We start from the raw sequence: 23325 nt of genomic DNA, 5'->3' as shown, positions 1-23325 counted from the left end.
TTTTGGTTGTGCTCACTTGAACCGAGATTGTGCACTTGCTTTGGGATTGATTCTTTACTTTATGATGATGCATCTATATGGTCTCTCTGAACATGATTCACTGTGATTGCTTACATTATGTTTTACAAATAAAGGTCAAAGAGTGCCTAGAATATAGTTTGGGACATTATTATATTAAATTACACACTATTCGGTATGGTAATTCAACTTTCACTACTTATCCCTAAAATATCCTGGATAACATCAATCTAATATAAATTTTAGTCATCCAGTATATCACCAATAACCGATATTTAAAATATTATATACCGTTACTTGTTTTCTGTAGTACTTATATACCCTTAAGTTTTTAGATTTTGCGCTTTAATACGTTCTGTTATGCAAAGATGTGAATATTCTCCTGAAAACTCGAATGTGACAAATCACATGCTAGTTTTAGAACATGTTTATCTTAATTTCTATTAAATTTGATTTTAGACCTATCATAATTCTATTTAAAAAAGGAATTGCGTAGGTGTAAAATAGAACTATGGTGGGTTTTATGAGTAATTTTAACAAAATTAAGGGTTTAAAGATTTCTAAAATTAGCATGTGAGCTTGAGAAGTTTCGGGAGAATATCTTATGTCTATATAAAAAATCTATTACCGTATTAAATTGAAATTTTTAAAAACCTCAAGGTATATAAATACTACCAAAAACAAATGAGGGTATATAAATAAAAAGTAGGGGAAACTACAATATAGTTTAGTGCTAGTTAGCCAACAAAATCCTCAATTGTTTTCTTCCTCTCAATAACACCTTTAGTTATTTGTCAATTACAATTACTAGAGTTCGGTGAGAAAAGTTGAAAACTTCAGGGGGTTTTACGAGTCAAAAAGTTCAAGAAGTTATGTACAAAACTCCCCCAAACTTCAGAACGGTTTCCTAAAATTAACCCTTAAAAGGTGAAATATTACAAGGAAAAATAAGGAATGACAAACAGAACTAGAGGTTTTAGTTCCTCTTTCTTAGATTGAATTGAATTGCATCATTTACTTCTTATTCTATTTTAATTAAAAAATTTACGGAAACACTAAATAAAACATGTATATGTGCCCAGAGTAAATTAAAAAAAAAGCTAAATAACTTTGAATGATTACATAATTTAGTTTCGTATAGTTTTGTTAAATTTCACAAAACCCCAATGAATTTTGCTACTTTTTAGATGACACCTCTTAATATCAAAAGCATCATAAACAATCATCACACCCTCTTCTGTACCCCCAACCCCACAAAAAATAATAAAAAAATTCGAGATGTTTTAGAAAATCCCTAACCTTTTTCAAATTTTTCAATCAAACTCCCCTTACTGAATTGACCAAAATACACTTTTCAAATTAATACAAATACTGTGAAATTAAATTAAATTAAACTAAATCAATAATTAAATTAGTTAAATCCCTAACCCTAGCTTAACAAGTTTTTGCGAAAATTACATTTAAAATTATTAGAAAGGACATGAAGGGATTTTTCTATTAGGGACATTTTTGTTGTTTGGACACTCAAATTTTGGATCCCCTTACATATCTAGCATGTTAGTTATGGGGTTGTCTACCAAAATTTAAGGGGGTTTAAGTGAAATTTTATTTTTTAACACGTATGGGGTTAACCCCAAGAAATGCCAAACTAACCACCTTTTTTTTTTAATTTACACTTTCTCTAATTTATAAAACTTAGGAGGATTTTTACAAAACATCCGAAAGTGCTGGGGCTATGTAAATTGACCCTAGCTATAAATCTCCCTACAATTTACCATTAGACATTTGTATATTTCTTTTACATTCTTTGGCTACAGTATATATTCTGCTGCTTTCTTTAGTTTTTTTAAATTTTATCTAGACTTATCCCCAATTTATTCAATTCTGGTGGACAATGTCACATCATGTGGGTCTGAGTGTAGGGTATAAAGGAAGCGGGAGCAAGGGCTGCGAGGGGTGGGGGCACAATGGGTCATCAAAGAAAACCTAGGAACATAAAAAATTTTAAAATTATTTTTAAAATTTTGAAGGAAGGTATAACATGAGATAGAGCACAAAATTTTAGGAGTTAAACAATAAGAAATGTGATAGATTTTAAGGACAAAAGGTAAAAGAACATATAAGATAATTGGATTTGTAACTAAGTGCATAAAACTCATCCAGCAAAGCAAATTCAGAAAGCTTTAAAGTTTCTATGAGCAAATGAATACCTTTCAAAAGAATAAGAAAAGCATGTGCTATTTTTTCGATCACGGTGCTTGCTAAGTTTTGGATGCTTCGAGAAGATCTAGTACATATAAATGAGCGAGAAATGAATTAATAATCCGTGAAATAAAGTAATAAGATGGTAGTAAAGGGTTCATACCTGTTTCTCAACGAAATCATTAATTCTACGTGGAAAACGAACCGTGGTTGCACCAGAATCAATAACAGTTAAGCGTGGTTCTTCTTCTTTTAATGATTGACCATCAACCTCTGTTGACTCCAACAATATTGTATAGAGCATAGAAAAATGCCTGTTGCAGTGATAAAAAAAAAAAAATTAAACTAAGATCAATATATCTATGAATTATATACTAAAGCAAAAAGATGTACCTTACATGTACCAACAAAAAGTTCAAAGCTGGATCAAGAATTTCAGTATAATATGTACGTACTCAGAGAAACCAACACCTCTGTTTAGCACACCCTACTTAGTTCAACCAAATCATTCATTAACACCCTTTTATGGATGGGGTGAATGAAGGACAGGGGAGAGGGAGATCAAAAAGTTGACCTTGTTTGGTACTTTATTTTTTAAGGGGATGGAGGGGAAGGAAGGTGACCAAATTCCCCTCTATTATCAGGAGAAAAACTTTGGACCATCATGATGTGGATCCAAAAGCAAAGAAAAGATTCTCCTCCATTCCTTTTAGAAAACTCTCAAACATAATAATATATTTCTCCTTCCTTTTCTTTCTCTTTCTCTGTCCTATTTTCCCTTCCCTTTCTTTTCCTTACCCTCCATTAGTAAGCTCCTAATTAACATAGAAAACCTTTTAACAAGTCTATTGTACATCAAACATGAAATATGTGTATGGCTTATCATATTACAAAGAAATAAATATGCGTTAATTACAACCACTTTGGATAGTATATTAGATAACCAGGACAATCGTTTGCACATTACATCATAAGCAATGTTGCACAACATTAAATACTTATTTTCTTCTTTCTAATTTGAAACAAATACAAAAATGGTCATAAAACTTTTTATGGGTTATTTGCACGTAAATACCCCATTTTAACTTTGATACCACCAAAGTTTTTCTTTATCCAAACAACTACCCCATATTAACTTTGATACCCAAAAGTTCGATATATAGAAGTTAACTTTAATACCAAACTGTAACACCTCTTTCTTTAGTCCCACATTGGGATTTTAGGAAGAGTTGAGTGGGTTCATATATTGAATTCAAAGGACTCAAGAGCAACTAGCTAGCATCTTTTGGCAGTGGATTGAGCCAGAAATAAGTTGTTATTAGTGCTCCCAAGACTTGCACTGCGCTAATGAACTTGTAGGGCCCAGGACATGACACAAACCTAAATAATATTTTAAATGTGATACCCCTATATTTTAACCAAAAATTAACTAAAAGTTTATGTTTTTGTATGAAAATAAAATATTGTTGAACTTTCACTAATCAAAGTTAAATCTTGTTGAACTTTTGTAGGGCCCAGGACATGACACAAACCTAAATAATATTTTAAATGTGATACCCCTATATTTTAACCAAAAATTAACTAAAAGTTTATGTTTTTGTATGAAAATAAAATATTGTTGAACTTTCACTAATCAAAGTTAAATCTTGTTGAACTTTTGTAGGGCCCAGGACATGACACAAACCTAAATAATATTTTAAATGTGATACCCCTATATTTTAACCAAAAATTAACTAAAAGTTTATGTTTTTGTATGAAAATAAAATATTGTTGAACTTTCACTAATCAAAGTTAAATCTTGTTGAACTTTAATATTGTTGGACAAAAAATCTTCGGTGTTTTAAAGTTAAGAATGAGGTAAAATTGCAAATTTTTTTAGGCAAAAGAAACTTTGGGACATCAAAGTTAAAAATGAGCTAAACTTTAGGATTTAAATGCAAATAACCTTAATTTAAATACGAAGATTTCAAATATTAAAAAAATATTTCTTTTTAATGAAATATAAATTTTAATTTAAGACATACTAAGTTAGTAACAAGTACTACCATAAAAATCCAAAATCGTCCTAACAATTTCATATATCTTTTCCCAACTTCACATTTCTAACATATCACAAATCTTAAATTCATAATCAAAAGTACATCATAATACTTGAAAAAGCTATTAAGACTTAGCAACCAATTGAAAGGTAAATATTTAAATACATTAAATCTTAAACAAAGAAAAAGAAGAAACTTCTTTCAACGCTCTATCGAAAATTATATTGACGGAACGTATATTTTTATAAAATAATGTTTGTTATATGGAAATAGCAACTAGGACGTGTCTCAGTCGTTTTAAATGTTGTTTAACATTCAAGATTTTTTAAGTTACTAGTGTGGAATAACGACTTATGGAAAGCATTTTTTTCAACATTGATTATAAGTAAATTCAATATATGATGTCACCAGGGTTGACAATGCAAACTCAATTAGCGAACTAAAATATTTATATCTCAAACATTCTCCATAATATCTATAGCTTTATTCAATAATTAGCTAATTTGGCTTTGAAGACTATACTGAAGTATAAACTCAGAAGATCATGCACGAAAAGAACTAGTCATAATACATTTAATTATATCCTATGTTGAGTGGGTTCTGATAGAGTATCAGCACAAGTACGAGACATAACAAATTTGTAAAGTGTAGGGTACATGGACACAGCTATATAAATATTTATATACACATATTATATATTAAAATTAATAAATAGTACATATGATATCAATATTTTTTTTATTAACATATTATGAGAATTAAAATTCATATAATATATTTATATTTTTATCATGTGGTTATAAATTGTAAAAATGCATTTTTAACTAGACACCCAAACAACCAATAAAATCACAATTTGGAATTCGATAAATTTCAAGAAGTGGATGTGAAGTGTAGAATTCACGTCTAATAAATGTTTGACAAGTCTTCGAAATTAAAGCATGTATTGTTTAATTGAGTACACGCCCAAATAAATGTATGCATGCATGCAAGGTGTGTCTAAGGAGTTTGGGTACGAGTCCGATACAAGAACAGCTTCAAGATAGAACTACCCACGTAACATATTTATATCGCTATGCCCTCGTGTCACTGCCACATGGCTCCCCTTTATCTATATACTAAAAGCTCACCAAGCAAGAAAGGAAATATATAGTGATGGCTATAGGAATTGTTGTTGATGTATAGTTTACATAATGACAAAGTTCCAACAAAAAAGCTTGCAACTTTTCTAGAATGTAAAAAAAAAAAAAAAAAACATTATTTCTATATAGGTAGAGTGGAAAATAAATTAATAATCTTCATAAGACAATAAGCGATGAAAGGTAACGTACTCTTGCCCTTGGTACAATGGTGCCAATTTCACCTTTGGTCGCACTACACGTCCAATTGCGAAAATTCCACCATCCTTGTTGTCCAAACAATGAGCAAACTGCTTCCTCACTTTCCCGGAAGAAGCCAGCTGAGAAATCAAGGAACCTTCGCCTTGTCCGAAACCAATTAGTCCTTGAACTCCTAGCTTTACAAAGTGATCAGTCAATTCTTCTGAGTTGCCGATTACCTTAGTAGCACAACTGCAAATGAAAACAGAATTTTGTTAACGGAAAAAGCAACCTAAGAGCTGAATTACCTTAGTAGCACAACTGCAAATGAAAACAGAATTTTGTTAACGGAAAAAGCAACCTAAGAGCTGAAATAAAAATATTCTGGTAAGTTCATACAATTAGCTCCATGCCTAAGACACTTAATCCTTATTTACAAAATGCTTAAGCAAAAACACTAAAAAATATGTGGATGCAAATATGTCCATAGAAATGCTTCCATCTGATTCTGATCAAAACAAAGTGAGCTCTCCAAATAACTTTAATGCTAAGAACTGCATAGAGATGTATATTATAGATATAAACAAATAAAAAGGGTAAAATTCACAATGAACTATTAAGTTTGGCCATTTTTTAATAACCCTCTAACTATTCCACAAAATACCCCCCGCCATAACTTTGAGGAGTTTTGCACATGCCCCCTCTATCCGGTCCCCATAACTTCTACTATTCAACACAACTAAACCCAGTACAGATTGTTTACTTAACCCCTAAGTAATAGTATAAGTACCATTCAATACCAAAAAATAATGGAAAAAAAATTAAAGGAACATTTATCTTTTTAAGGGCCGAGAAGTATTTTCTTCTCTTTTGTCACGTCTTTGGTACGTGACACATTAGACTTAATAGTGTTACTTTGGGGGTTAAATTGGAAGATCTTCAAGAAGTTCAATGGAATAGAAAAGGTTCAGGAGGGTTATGCACGAACCCCCTCAAAGTTAAGAGGCTATTTAAGTTAAGGATTATCTCAAAAACTGAATGTTTTGTGAAATTTAGCCAAATAAAAAATTGTCCAAATTCATTTTACAATCCTCGAGAGGTAATAGTGTGAGATTTTCGCTATAATTAGTTGGTAAAATGAAGCAAATTAATAATCTTTTAACGCATGCATGGGACAGAGGTACGAGAAGTTAACCTTTCATGAATGCAACTACAAAAATATGATGCACGATACAAATCCAACAAGAAGCAAGAAGAGAAGCTTTCATTTCATATTCAAAAGCCCGCGCGCACGAACAAATTAAGGAGGCGGAGGTAGTACAAAAGAGAAAAAGAAGAAAAGAAGATCGAAAGAGGTGGCAACTCATCGTCAAGGGATGCAGCTTGACTCTATTCTATCAGGCCATCGATGTCAATATCCATTTGACGGTGTCCCAGCCCTTGCAAACTAGAGGAAGTCCTAACTGCGTTAAAAGAGGAAGGCTACTACTTGGCAAACCTAGCTAGGCAGTGTTTAGCTAACTAGATGTGAATTGAAAGTAGGAAAGTCATTTTATTTTGCAAGTAAAAAAATTGTATCCACGTCACCATGTAAGTAAAATAAGGCGTTTGTTTACAAAATCAAATTATTGTTGAAAGTTAAAAAAAAATAAAGGTGGTGTGGCAAAATTATTTTATTTATTTATTTAATTTTTTATTTATTTAAACTCATATTTTATTTTCGATGATCTTTTCGTAACTAACATAAAACGAATTGAAAGTGAGTTTTGTATACTAGGTAAAATTGCTCTTTTAATCTACCAAAAAAATTGCTCCTCCTTTTGTTTTAAAAAGCAAATTTTTTGCAAAGTTTTATTTAACAAACTGTTCATTAGTCATATTAATTGTTAACTTGTTATAAAAATATTTTATGTGTTATCTAGCAATGTAAGTGAGATTTGAGGACTAAACTAAAATTGTAAAGATTCAAAGGACTAATATAGAAAAGTCCTAAAAACTAAACTCATGTTCTAAGGTTCTAGATTGTATCAGCCATCCAAAACATTGATTAATAAGAGGGTAGGATTATTAAAAGTTAGTTTTAATTAGTTACATACAAGTGATCCCCACTTCACTTTTATGTGACATGAGCACTTTTTTAGGGGGCATTAAATCTTACGTAGCATATAATTTTACATTTCAGTTTCAAGTGCACTTTTAATAAGAACAAATACATGAAGTGATGAATGTGAGTCAATTTTTCACTCACTTTTCATTTTCAGATAAACAAACAACCTTGCTTTCCTAGATGCCTCGCCCGACAATCCAAATCAACCTCATTTCCTAGATGCCTCGCCCGACAATCCAAATCAACCTCACAAACATAGTCGTCTCCATCCTAAAAAAAACCTTAACCACTTTAGCCGCCCTCCTTAAGCTCGTGAGTCCAACATTTACTTGGGGCACTCTAAGTTGTTGCATCTACCTCGCATTCATGCCTCCTCTCAATCGTCTTGGTATGCACTTCGATAGTGTCACCCAGTAGTTGTAGGGTAGTTTATTGACATCCTTCTTCCGTGCCTCAGACTTCTTTTTATAGTCTCTCCATCTCAACCTCATAGGACTTATATTTGAGATCTATTCGTAGTCACAGTTCATCCACCTTCCACTTGATCAGTAAAAGCATCCTTGTGCTCTCTTAAAGTCAGCTACCATCTAACTTGACAACTCTTGAATTCATCGCTCCATCGTCAAGACCCCATCGATAACATTCGAACCGAAGGAAGGGATGGGAAAAAGGGAAAAAGCATATACTCAAGGAAAGGAAGACACAACTTAAATAGGACGTCATTATGATACGAGTCGCCGTGCGAGCACCTTTGATCGCAGAATTATCAAATGTGGTTTTGAGAAGAAGACAGTAAAACACACAAAACAATTCAACCGGCGAAGGAAAATACATTCTCTAAAAATAAAAGATTACAAAAATCTCTATCTCACAATCTCTCTAGAATTAAAAAACAATCTCTTTATTCTCTCTAAACCCTAATCTCTTGATTAGAATCTCTCTTTTGTCAACTTGATGTTTAGAAACCCTAAACAATCCCTATTTATATGTCTAACAACGTGGATGGTAAAATCATAAATAACCAAGCCCAATTGAACTTGGAATACGCGTCAAAAGGAATCCAGATTCACCCAAGAACCGCGATCCGGTCGATCGGCCTGCTTGGTTCGGTCAACCGGCCAAAGAGAGGTTTTTAACCCTGTAGGCATATTCGTTTTCGATCGACCGACGATGAGCATCGGTCAACCGGTCTAGCCTTCGCGGTCGACCGATGTTGGAAGCCCAGTCGACCGGCCAGAGTGCTTGCCTGCTTCCTGTTTTCCTTACCATTTTCCTATCTTTGTCCTCTTTCGCTGTCACCAACGGCTCCACCCACGCCTATATTCTCAAGTTACCATGAGAATCGTCTATCCTCAAGCTCCTATGAGGATCGCTAAGCTCCCAAAGCAAGGAAGAACATACACCCATATCATGGATCCCCCCCTTTAGGAACTTGAAGACTCGTTCTAGTTAGAACTTTAGCTGAGGGAACTCGCGAGCCCCTCCTTCCCTATTGAACCACCTGGCCTTGCTAGGAACTTGACCTTGACGTCCGATCAGAAATGACTCATTCGTCCCGTGTCTCGTCGTAGTCACCTTTCGTTCCAAATTACAATCTGCTTTTAGTGGCTCTTCATAAGGCCTAATGAATAGCGAGACAAACTTCTTGCTTGCATTCACTAGCCTCTTCGCTCGGTTCACCGTCATTAAGTTTGTCTCCTTCGGAAGAGATGTCAAACGAAATATAAACTTCTCGTCATTTTTGGTGAATGTGTACTTCTGAACCAGTTTTTCATAGATTACGTATCTATCCCACAAATAAGGATTGTTTTTTGGTGAATGTGTACTTCTGAACCAGTTTTTCATAGATTACGTATCTATCCCACAAATAAGGATTGTCTAGTATAACCAGACAAACATCTAATGAGACTACGTCGCATATAACATTGTCAATATACGACTCATGGAGTGCAAATCTAAAAGTGCATTGATTAACTACACCCAGTCCCGTCTCCTTCTGAATCCATCCTAATAGATAGGGCTTTAGATGCTTGATTGTCTTCAGACCCACCTTCTGAACCAAGGCCTCGGATATCAAATTCTTCTCGCTGCATTGATCAACTATGACATCTACCAAATTGGTCTTTACTTGCAACTTAAGAATAAAAAGCTGCTCTCTAGGGTCTTCGTCCTCCTTCGTGGTCTACTTCATTGCCATAAAGTTGAGACTGCTGTTGGGCTCTGTCATCCCTAGAACTTTTTTTGGACCTTGTGCTATCACGTATGTATTTTTCTCCTTCTTCTTTAACCCCTTTGGCTTGAAATAAGGATACTTCTCCCAGCATCAATCAACTATATGTCCTATCTTCTCGTAATGACTACAAACCAGTCCTGTTTTTCCTGGATCACCCTTCTTCTTCTTCTTCTTAGGTTGGGAACCACTAGACTCTCCTCTAGCTTGCTTAGCATCTCACTTCATCTCGTTGTTCTTCTTCTGCTTGCCCTCAATGGCAATAGACTTCACGCTCACCTCTGTAATCAACTTAACTGTGAATAGTTTCATCTCTTTCTGGATGTATTCGTTCAAAATCGTCATATACTTCATAAAAACAGAGAACTCCTCCGTCGTAATGTTGAGGACCATGGACTGCTGCTAGAACTCTGTAGTGTATTCTTGAACGGTTTGATTGAATCTTTGGTGCAAACCATACCATTTGTACAAACACTCTTCAAAGAACCCCACCAAGTAAAATTGCTTTCTTAGCAACTCGAACTTGTTCCACGACATTGCTTTCTTCTCCTGCTTGCAATAGGATTTCCACCACGTCAATACGTGGCCTGAAAACTTCAATGTCATAAAAACGATCTTCTCTTTTGAAGAATATCCATAATGAGTAAAATAAGTTTCCATATGTTCGATCCAATCATCAAGGATCTTCTCTTTTGAAGAATATCCATAATGAGTAAAATAAGTTTCCATATGTTCGATCCAATCATCAAGCCTTTCGACATTAACACTCACATCATAAACATGAATCTCTACTGTGAAATCAATCTTCAGGTTTTGGTAAGGCCCCTTACCCCCTTGATGCGAAACACACTTGACGACCTCGATCTTCTCATCGGAATTTGAATTCTCACTACCTCCATCGGATTCTATAGGTTTTTTCTTAGATCCCGCCGAAGATTTACCTTTTTTTCGCCTTCGTGTATGAGATCGATGAGCTTCATGAGAGTCGAACTGATTGTCTCGATCTGTTTTTCCATCACATCAAGCCTCGATGAATTGTCGCTTTCTGCCATCTTCTTCTTTCTTGATTTTTGGACTTCTTCCAAAAAAATAAGAATCTCGCCTAGCTCTTTGTATTGTGATCGAGTAAGGACCATGCACAGGACACCTCATTCACAGGATCTAAATGCTCTGATGCCAACTTGATACGAGTCGCCGTGCGAGCACATTTGATCGCGAAATTATCAAATGTGGTTTTGAGAAGAAGACAGTAAAACACACAAAACAATTCAATTGACGAAGAAAAATACATTCTCTAAATTATGAAAAATAAAAGATTACAAAAATCTCTATCTCACAATCTCTCTAGAATTAAAAAACAATCTCTTTATTCTCTCTAAACCCTAATCTCTTGATTAGAATCTCTCTTCTGTTAATCTAATGTTTAGAAACCCTAAACAATCCCTATTTATATGTCTAACAACGTGGATGGTAAAATCGTAAATAACCAAGCCCAATTGAACTTGGAATACGCGTCAAAAGGAATCCAGATTCACCCAGGAACCGCGATCCGATCGACCGGCCTGCTTGGCTCGGTCAACCAACCAGAGAGAGGTTTTTAACCCTGTAGGCGTATCCGTTTTCGGTCGACCGATGATGAGCGATCGATCAACCAGTCTAGCCTTCGCGGTCGACCAATGTTGGAAGCCCGGTTGACCGGCCAGAGTGATTGCATGCTTCATGTTTTCCTTGTCGTTTTCCTGTATTTGACCTCTTTCGCCTCCACCAACGGCTCCACCCGCGCCTCTATTCTTAAGTTATCATGATAATCGTCTATCCTCAAGCTCCCATGAGGATCGCCAAGCTTCCGAAGTAAGGAAGAAAATACACACGTATTACATTACCACCATGTTCGCCTATAACTAACCTGGAGAAACTCTCTTGCACTTTTGTATCCTTCAGTAGAAGATGATTGTAACACAAGTGGTGCATGTTATCGAAGTCATGCAGCATATCATTATATTAGTGAAAGCCATCACTACCTACTCAAGTGACATTCATGCAATACTTGACGCTACTCTTTCCTTGCCCTTGTATGTTTTCCTCTATGTCAAGATTGCATTTGGGATAAATTAAAGAAAAAGGAGGAGGCAAAAGGGTCATCATTGCCAACATGTTCTCTTAGATTAGAGCAACACTCGGACACACATTAACATCATCCTAATCCTCCTTACCCTCTGATGATCTTCATCGATGATGGGGAATCAATTCAGAACCATCAGCGTCACGACTATGACATTTCCATTCTCCGGTGCGCATAAATATAGAATGCTTATGACATTCAGACGAATTTCAATGAAGAAGCTATGCTCCTCTTCTTAGCCTCGCAGGATTGAGGTACATTCTTGTTTAGTTTATACATTTAGGCTAAAAGAGAAATCGAAAAGTCGGTTTACGAGAAAAAGATATGATAGGTTCCGAATTTTCCTCCTAGACTCTTTCAAAGAGGTGGGAAAGGGCATTCTCTGGCCACATGGCGAAAAAGCCAAGGGAGAAGAGAAGCCGGGGCGTGACCTTCTCTCGGATGCCCTTGAATTTCCAACTAAGCGACCCAGATGGCATACTCCATGTATATATGCATGTTTGCTATATCCACTCCCAAACAGTAATTTTGGGAGTTAGATTGCCGAAAATACCATTTTGATGTTGAGGGTGTTTCTGGAATGGACTTGACCTATTTTGGTTTGGGAGAAGGGCAATTTAGTCCTCACACATCCCCAAAATTACTGTTTGGGAGTGTGAATAGTTGGACCCGTATATATGCCATTACATGATACATAAATCTAAACACAAATAAAAAATGATACAATAAACCAACGAGGCAACTTCTTGAACTTCTCCTTATTTATTTAATTTTTAAGGACTACTCCCGCCAAATGTATTCAAGAACACTCTCTCGGGGAAACCATATGGATACTCCTGGCTTGCCAACCCTCGATCTGCCTGAGCCACTTACTGGATGACCCACATCGTGTGAGCCCCATGTTTCATTGTGAGAGGATTGAGTCATTCAACTATGGCGAGAGTGGACCAAAATACAGATTTGTGTTCAAATTAATGACTAGTGTTTGAACATTTGTGCAATAGTGCATGTGTGACATATAGATATTAATAGGGTTTTTTTTTCTATCTTATGCCTTTAAAGCACATGTTAAGAACCATTAAATGGTTACCAATTTTTTCACTATCATAGAAGGACTTACTTAGTGATCTAGTATGACCCTTGGGCTTCTAAACTAATCTATTTAAACGGACTCATTAAGCAGACTAGTTAATAGTGTAGTGAACATTGTAGGTGTAACTGACCTGACTTTTGGGTTGCTATCATTAATGGGCCTGCAAGCCTTGGGGTGGGCCACATGTATATCAAATTGATGAGTAGTGGTTGAACATGTGTGCAATAGTGTATATGTGACATATATATATTAATAGGGTTTTTTCTATAGTATGCCCTTAAAGCACATGTTAAGAACCATTAAATGGTTAGACTACTTTCACCATTGTAGGACGTGTACGAATTTAATGTTTTTCTTTATTTTCATTAAAATTAAAATACATAAAGTATAAACGATTAGAATAATCAGTTTTAGTTAAAAAATCAAAACCACCAATTTACACATCAATTTATGATAATGGAGTAGTTGATAACCCTTTAATGGTTCTAAACATGTGCCTGAAGGGCACATTATAGAAAACCCATGTTAATAATAAAAATCGTAATAATAAATTAGATTGTTACAAAATAACATATTGTTGTTGTGCATATTAAGTTTATTCATAAGATATTCATTTGTTTCTTTACTACTTCTTATGTCTTCATAGAATTCATTTATGTCTAATATTGTTGAACTAATTACACATTCTCATGCATGGGTTATTTAACCTTGCAGTCCTATAATGAATGCCTTCATTTTTCAACTTGAGTTACTTTCATTTTATCTTTGTTAAGTAAATTTGATGAAACCTGATATTGGTTAGAACAATTCTTAGTCTTGACTTAATATATTGAACTTATATTCAAGCATTCAGGCAGAAGATGCAATTATGATTGTTGAAACTGTGACTACCGAGTTGTATTCTACCGATTGAAAACAGTTCAAGACAATATTATACATAAATATTACTAAAAGTTGGTGTAGTCTCAGTCGTAAATCACAATTCACTATCTCATTTGAACTAACACAATATTTGTTAAGATACAATTGAGTACAAGAATAAAGAGTAGATTAGAAGGAAACTTGGTAGAGAACTCACCCAAATGTGATATTTTCTCTGGCTGGTTGATTTTCTTGGTTATTTGAAACATGATTGAAATTTAGTAAATCTGTAACAAAATAACCATAAGTCCCCGAGCCATCCACGTAGCCGAGAGTCAAATTACAAAACCCTTCAGAAATGTTTTTGCCAAATATGGGGGATACTTTTTCACAGATACTTTCCTCACGCGCCACAATTTTTGCACTCGTAGAAACCTTCGGGTTGTACGAAGACAATTTTATCTACACATAACAAAAGAGCAACAATTAGTAAAGCAAAAAGTAGTATCATGCTTCAACATAAATACACGTCGTTGAATATTATATTGTTCAAGACCTGCATGAGCAAAATTGTTGTATGTTTCACTTGAATATTCTCATACATATGCATATTTGAAGCTACTTATACATGGAAAAACCTCAATGAGTAAAATAACCTATGGAATATTTAGATAATAAAATTGGCACAAGATACTTGAGTTTGCATATAATGTAATGAGCAGTTTCAAATTTGTAAGTGTCATACATGGATGGACATGTGTGTTCTGTCTAGATGTGTTCAACATGCTATTATCCTATTGTTCCGGAGGGAGAGGGGAATCAAACATAGTAGGGGAAATAATTAAACAAATACAATGTTTAAAATTACAGAAGTGCAAGGCAAAGCGTTAGGCCATTTAATGAAGTGAGGCATAATCTCTAAAGCATGAGGTGTAAGCCTCACATGTGAAGTACATTTAAATTTACAAATAAATATTTTCAGGTCTTGATTAGTAAACAAGAATTAAATTTCTAAGTATAGACGCAAATCATAATAAACTAAGCTACATATACAAGATATATTATATCTTATTTTTTGTCGGATGATCATGTTTAATAGACACTCATCCTAATATTTAAATGTAATGTTGCATAGGTACATAAAATATATAGCAAGATGGTTCATGGTACTTATCTGAAGGATAGTGATATCTGGTATGTAAAGACTAGACTAAAGCTGAGGGCTCTTGGTTATGGAAGCAATTAATCAAAACCAAAGACGATGTTGTGAACTTATTGGGTGGGGTTGTGAACTTGAGGAATCTATTTAACTCTTGCTGTGTCAACTCCAAAATCCACCTCTCTGCTCTGTATAGTGCTTTAAAATCAGGTTCTAAGGTGGTCTGGCATGATATTAATGTTTGGGAAAAGTTGAACTATCCCAAACATTCTTTCTTTATGTGGCTGGCTATTCAAGACAAACTTCTTACACAGGATAGATTGCTCAAGAGGGGGATCATCCAATCAAACCAGTGCTACTTGTGTGAAGGTGCAGTAGTTAAGAACAGAAATCATCTATTCTTTGACTCTAACTTCTCCAATAGTGTGTGGAATGACATTATGGAGTGACTTAAGTTCAAGTGGAGATCAACGGATTGACATATTCTCATGAACTGATATATTTTTCAGGTTGAGGGAAAAAAGATGCAAACAGAGAATTAAAAGACTAGAACTAACGGCTACAATCTACAACATTTGGAGAGAGAGGAATGCTAGGATCTTTAATGAGGAATCTAGAAGTGTTGAGCAGCCGATCAAAGTCATCAAGATTGATACTTGGACCATTTCACTTAACAGCTCACTGCCGGATGAAGCCTGTAAATGGCTCCTCTCAATGTAGCAGTATCAGGCAGTTTTGATGTTTTAGTTCCACTGGACATCTTTTTTCTATCTTAGATGTTTTAGTTTGATACCTCAGTTTATTAAGAGACTTGATGTACATAAACGTTTACACTTTGGTGAGTGAAATAAAATCTTTTCATTAACAAAAAAAATATAGCCAGATTGTTATATATTTCAAATTTAGTCTAAAACCTTTTATATTTTCCTATCTTGTTCACAACATGGGCTTGAAAATACAATTGCTTCATAGTAGCGCAAAGCACTTACTTTAGTTATGCTTTAAGCAATGAAGCATGAGCTACAACAGATAAATTGTCTTCTATTTTGAGTTTCAAGAGATTTTCCTCTAAAAAAAAGTTTGAAAGCGAGTTCTAAAAATATTTTTCAAAAACTAAATAAATTGATCAATATAGAAGTAAAAGTAATTAAAGTATATATACACATACGTGGTAAAATGATAAAAAGAGATGGTCAGATGGGATTCTTATCATAAGCTATCACAATAGGTAGGCAAGAACATCATCCATCCTGATTAGATCATTATATGATCTATGCGTAGAAATAATTAGATATGATATTTACAAAATGAACTGGTTTTAAGCTGCGTCAAAACTCAAAGCTTTAAACTAGTTCAATTCATAATCTGGTATAAGTATAATTAACCACCTCTTTTGAAAATGATCTCATTTGAACAATCAACAATTTAAGCTACTTTCAAGACATGAAAGCCTCGCAAAGCGAGCCAGCAAAACATGTTGTCTCTAGCAAATCAAATGGTGAATCATCTCTAATACTACATCGTGGATCCCATTTCATCAATTTTATCATAATATGAATTAAGTAAATGAAAATCATATTCCTACAATTTCCACATAAAAATAAGAGGCAGGCAAAGTTAAGAGGATGAACAAAACACGAACCTTAACACAAACACTCATCCAAAATTGGTGGTTTCACTGTCTTGAAAGCTATATCATTGGCCCATTGGGCACTTTTTAAGCGTCTTTCAATCTCTTCAGGCGACTCTCTCTCTCTCTCTCTCATCATTTATGATGACAAGGGAAGTAATGTGGTAATGCGCTGCTGTTTGGGGATTCGGCTCATCCTAAATGGACATTTGCATTGCCAATTACCTTAACCATCAATATCCTTGTTTTCTTTTAATTAATTGCTAAGTAGTATCATGAAAAATGACGTTCATGGACCCCAAAATAGGGCGGGCCTTGAGTGCGGGTGAGATGAGGTCGTCGGCCTCTGTCCGTGATGGCACTGTTCGATGAACAATGCATCACGGGATAGGGAGGCGGCACCTCACACTGTCCCAGTGCAGGCCGTCCTCTATTTGGGGTCCTGTAGCAACGCGCGTAGTTCACTAACGAAATATTCATGCACTAATGCTCTAGCAATCCTATTGTTAGAAGGTTAACATAACAACCTATTACTACTATTAATTGTAACGCCATCTACAATCAGCTATACTTATATATACAATACGTGCATGGCCTGCTTAATTAGTTGTAAGACATCTAATATTTACTAACACAAATAAGACATTGTAGGGTAGGGTGTTTTTTGAAGGGAAGAGGATGTCAAAGTCAAAGATGAGGGAAAAGATGTCATTTCACATCAGAAGTAAGTAACAGTGGTCATTTTATCCTCACTCTAGCTCCCTTCCGTTATTTTTAGTAATATGAAACCCCTTTAAATTCTATCATTTATTAGGAGATTCTCTATCATTATATTTTCATTACAAAACCCCATGCCATTAAAAACTGTTAAAACCCAATTATATTTCAAAACTATCCTTTTGTTCTTCCTCTTAACACTTTTACATTATCTCATAGACAACATATAACGAGAAATTTTAAAATTACACCATATAGAAGCTGATATTAAAGGCTTTGAAGAGATTACCTCGCTTTCCTACTAATTTTCACTTTATCAACCGTCCTCATTATTTGGGATCAAGAGATGGGAGATGGAATAACAAGATGGGTGTTGTAATGAAAAACATGGACTACAGAGGGTTTTTGTCAAACTTGAAGGGGCTTTCACGATAATTAGCCATAGAAAACACTCTCGTCATATACATAATGAAAAATATATTTTAATTACATACTTAAAAAGAATTCAAATGCAATGATAACTTTTTTCGAGTGACATATGATTTGCACAGAATTTTTTTTTCCATAGGCTGGAGCGTAGTGTGGTACTAGAATGTCAAATCATCCCTAGAGAATCATCCTCATCGAGCAACCCTGACAACCTTCACAATTTACGCCAAAAATATGACTTCTGTTCATAGCACTGTCAAATTCTGTGGAGCGTCCGAATCATTACAATCAGTATAACACAACTCAATCCAAACCACGGGGAAAATCAACAAATAGACATAGACAAACAGGGACAGCAAGCGAAATGGAAAGGAAACTATATTCTACATACCGGTAGTTGCGCTTAACATGCAAGGTTTCAGAGAGATCCGTGTAGTGGCGGTGTTCCGTCGTGTTTTCTGAGAACGTTAATGTGGTGGTCTGCCTCCTCCGGTTGTACTTTCTCACTTGAAAACGCTCCTTGCACTGGCGAACGACAGGAAGGAGACCAGAGGATGAGAGAGAACTGCAGAGAGAAAGCGATCTTGAGAATCCATATGAAACAAAAGAAGGAGAAGGATGGGAGAGAGAATGGAAGAGGAGTACTTCTGCGAATCTTATGGAGTGCTGGCAGATAATAGCTGAGGATTCATGATGACGAGTTCATGTGCGTACTGTTAGGATGAAGAAGACGCGATCAAAAGGACTCAAAGCCTCGCGTGAACATGAAAAAACGCCTCATTTCGGATCTGGATTTAATTTTCCCTATGTCTCGATACGGGATAATAATATTGTAAATTTCGCACATGACTTCAAAATATTTTGAGAAGAGCTCAAATCATTGAAATTGCAATAAGCCACATTGTTATAGTATTTCCTTAAAGCGCTTTGTTTGGTTCGGCTTCCCATGGTATTCCGCAATACAATCCATGTAAGAAATGCAAGTTTTGGTTACTTAAATTTTCAAAAAAAATAGATTGTTTTGAGTTTGGTTCACACAAAATATTGCGGAGAACATGTTGATATAAAAAATAGGAAACTTTTGTTTGGCTGGTATGAAAACTTTTGTGAATGACATTTCACCACTTTTCTGATTTGGTGTGCATGAGGTGGTACAAAGTGTATACGATCACCATGGTAAGTTTACCTCCACTAAAGATAAATTTATTTAATCGTCACTGCAACAAAATACAACATTACCGACGAAATAAAAACGTCGACAAAAGTTTAAAAAATTTCGGGAAAAATCTTTCCTGACGCAAAATGCAGCGTCGCTAACGCGTCGCCAAAAGTGCGTCAAAGGAAGTATTTGGCGACGCAAATACACTGCGTCGCCAAAAGTACACTTTTGGCGACGTGTCATGCGTCGGGAAAAGTATATCTTTAGCGACGTATAATATTTTGCGTCGACAAAACGTGTACTTTTGGCGACGTATGCAGCGTCGGCAAAAGCTATGCGTCAGCAAAAGTATAGCTTTTAGCGACACAAAATTGTTCGTCGATAAAAATTATACTTTTGACAACGCAAGTTAGCGTCGGCCAAAGTTTAGCTTTTAGCGATGCAGAATAAAGCGTCGCTAAAAACTATACCAACGCAAGTTGCGTCGGCCAAAGTTTAGCTTTTAGCGATGCAGAATAAAGCGTCGCTAAAAACTATACATTTGGCGACGCAAAATAGCGTCGCTAAAAGATATTATTTTTGGTGACGTAATATATCATCGGCAAAAAATATAATTTTTAGTCGGTAAAAAGTATATTTTTATTGACACTAATTTGCCTCGTCAAAAGTAATATCTTTTCTGTCAACTACACTGAACCTGAACATCCATAACAAATTTGTTCTCATTCACATCAACAAAGAAACCAAACATCAAATTACACTCCAAACAAGTTGCATATTAACAGCTAAAATAATATATGTGCTTATTTTCACAATCATTAAAATAAAACAAGTAATAACATTAGTAAATAAATTTAAACGCAATTCTATTAAACAAATAACAAGTGTTTGACACATGTTTTATTAACAAATCCAACAATCATGATAAAGTAGACTTGAACAATAAAGACTACGGAGAACTCATGTCTTATCAACGTTACAAGCCTTTCCTTCATCATGTCTCTGACTTCTTCTTCCCACCTTCACCATCCATCTCCAACTTCTGAAGCTTAATCTGATACACAAGTACACATAACCAACTAACCAAGATATATCAAACATGGAAAGCTTAATATATGCCCCAACGGTTACAATCGTTGGGGGTAGTTAGATAAATTAAAAAAAAAGGAAAATCAGCTTAATATATGCCCCACATGGCATACTTGAACCTACTTTTTGCTGGAGCAACCAAAATCACAAAGCAATGCTCACCTTGAATAGCCAGGGAAATCACAATTTGTAGAAAATCAAGAATATTTATTCAGCTTATATAGCCAGGGAAGTGTAGATAATCAACCATGCTCACCTTGAAGTAAAAGAAATAATGTCACTGCAACCTATAGTACAGAAACTTTATTTTCTATACAAAGCAATTCTGTGGTTACTCTCGTATACCAAAGAAAAACAACAAATTAAGTAGGTCGAATACATAAGAACTAATATAGACGTGAATGCGCACTTACCTGCAAACGTATGAAGTTGGCCAAGCTTGACATAAAAAGAAGAAATATGATGTTGATTAGCTTAGAAACGCTCATGCCCAGAATGAAACTCTACCTCTTAGAACTCACTGGAAGGTCTTTCCTGAGGACTGCTTAGGTGAAGAGAATTTACCTCCAAATTAGATTGTGGGGTTTGTGAGACTGAATTCACCATTTGCAACTGGCCAAACTGTTGGCATTGAACTCCATAGGGTTTGTAACGTTGGATTGAAATATTAAGAGCATAATTCCCGGTGGACAAAAAACTATCTGCGACTCGAGTGGCATAATTCAGTATCTGTTCTAGTTATGCATCAAAGGGAGCCTACACTAACAACGCATCCGTATCTGTTCTAGTTGGGTTATCTATGTTCAGCTGAAAAAGAAGAGGAAAAATAAGAAGAAGAAGAAACTAGAAATAGCACTAATAGTAACAGGTAATGCATAATAATTCCAAAATCTATTTTCCTCTAACACACAGGACATTAAAATGATAGTTTCCATTCTCACAATAAAATAACAAAGAAAATAGTTTCACAGTAAGGATACTACCTCCAGCGGTGTTCCAAAACACTCTTCTGCAACTTTTTGGAGAATAAATTAGACGGTGGATTCAGCCTAAAAACAGAGAAAAGGAAGAATAATAAACTTTCAAGACACCAGCTATCAGCAAAGTAGTCATATTCTAGATAGCACCTAACTTTGGAAGTGCAAAAGTGTCACGCCCCGCTTCCCAAAATACACGGGAACCGGAACGTGAACAAGCCCGTGACGTATTAGATTGAGAAGAAATATACTCTACTTTTTTTTCTCTTTTCTTTTCTTCTTAATCCAATACGCAAAGCGTCTGGAAATAAGTACAATGTGAAGTCAAAGGTCCCCGATCACAAATAGCAAGAATATAAAGACAACCCAGAATAAAAATAGACATATCATCAATGGTAAATCATCTAAGACATAAAATATGGGTCAAACGTACCCTTATTACAACAATAGTTCAACTAGGAAATAAGAAATACATAGTCCATAATAAAAGGAAATAAAATAAATAAATCTATCATCAAACTAAAGAAAAGTGCGGTAAAAGAGTTTTAAAATCCAACTACTACTACACAAGAAAATCACTATGCTTCAGTTAGTTCTTCTACTCCTTCTGCAAGACACCCCCGCTAAGAATCATCTGGCTCCTGTACGATTCCGAACTGAGGCTATCCATCTCCTAAATCTGACGTACACCCAGAAAATAGGAGTATGTCAGCATGTATACACACGGCAAGATCCCCCAAGGCAGGAACAAATACAATAACGGTAATGATAATATATGCGTGGTTAATGCGATAACATAAATAAAAATAGAACATGTAATGATAGTAATAACGATAGAGACGCATTGAGCTAGTGATTAGAATAATCCTTTCAAGCAACAAGGTCATACAATAGATGGAATTAATACTTAAAAATCTACAACTCGAGACGTAGTATGTCGAGCAAAATAATCCAAACAAGGAAACCTTCATGTATATACCATATGTCTCAAATTATAGATAATTAAATATTAATCCCGATCTATGTATGAAAAGAAGTACAACCAGCCTACATCTCACAAGAATCATACTTAGCCAAGAATCAATGTCATGTAACTAACCATCCCATCACTCATCTCAAATAATCAACAATCGCAATATCACTGCTCCTCAGACTCACCCCAGGCCGACACAAGGCACTGGCGCGAGCCTGGAAATAATCAATAATCTCGATATCACCGCACCTCAGACCCACCCTAGGCCGACACAAGGCACTGGCGCGAGCCTTGAAAATACATCAACAATCTCATATCACTGCACCTCAGACCCACCCCGGGCTGACACAAGGCGCTAGCGCGAGCCTGGAAAATAATCAACAATCACATCCGATAACCTAAACCAAGAATTCATCATCTCAACTCTTCTCGTTTTTCTAAGTCAACAAAACACAGGTATCTAGGTCCTATACACGACACGCTAGGCCACTAAGAACATGAACTACTAACGGTTATCAACAAAACAAGAAATAATAAATAAATACAATTGTTTTATGCAAATCATATGACGAACATGACTAGATAGACTAGCGATGAATCGGGTATGCATATATGACAATGAATGAGTATAAATAAAAGTGTCAACGTGTCGGTGTCAAAGTCATGAAATGTCGTGTTCTACAACTATCAATCACACAGTCATAATACAAAACTAATCCTTTTCCAAAATAACTTCTTTAAAAACATTTATCATACTAAAATAATTTTCTTCCGCAACATAAATTCTAAAAATATTATAATAATTTTGTTATTCAAAATAAATTTTTTAATTTATTATATTTTTCCTGAAAATACTATTTATCCCATAATTACTATCCATTCAATATTATTCATCAAACTCACGCAGATAAATATTAACAGATCTAAAATTGCATATAATTCATAATAAATAGAAAAAAGTAGTTCTGAGCAAGCGGGATCTTGCCTAGGGTTTTTATCGAACGTATCGACGCTGATGACGCGGGTCGGATCCGACGCGGTGGGAACGACCTTTGGAAGAGCTCTGACGAGGGGCTGCGGCGACGGGGCAGCGACGAACTTTGTCGGCGTCGGGCAGCGGGTCGGAGGGATCTCGACAGCGATGTTTGGCTCAGCGACGAATGAAGGATGGCGTGGGGTGAAGGGAGGTGAGAGAGGAGGA

General features: G+C 35.3%; 1 protein-coding gene across 1 annotated transcript in view; it reads right to left on the bottom strand.

The window, feature by feature from the left end:
- Nucleotides 1-23325, bottom strand: part of LOC109831516 (aspartic proteinase-like protein 2) — a 74073-nt gene that overhangs the window by 21776 nt on the left and 28972 nt on the right. Inside the window, exons 3-6 of the mRNA XM_020398851.1 lie at nucleotides 14209-14453; nucleotides 5591-5830; nucleotides 2384-2534; nucleotides 2229-2305 (exon numbers count right to left, since the gene is read on the bottom strand). Coding sequence (XP_020254440.1) covers nucleotides 2229-2305; nucleotides 2384-2534; nucleotides 5591-5830; nucleotides 14209-14453 — 713 coding nt within the window. The remainder of the gene's footprint in view (nucleotides 1-2228; nucleotides 2306-2383; nucleotides 2535-5590; nucleotides 5831-14208; nucleotides 14454-23325) is intronic.

The sequence above is a fragment of the Asparagus officinalis genome, chromosome 2 (assembly GCF_001876935.1).
Source record: "Asparagus officinalis chromosome 2, Aspof.V1, whole genome shotgun sequence".
NCBI lineage: Eukaryota > Viridiplantae > Streptophyta > Magnoliopsida > Asparagales > Asparagaceae > Asparagus > Asparagus officinalis.
Note: the sequence above shows the minus strand (reverse complement) of the source record. Positions and strands in the feature narration are given on the sequence as shown.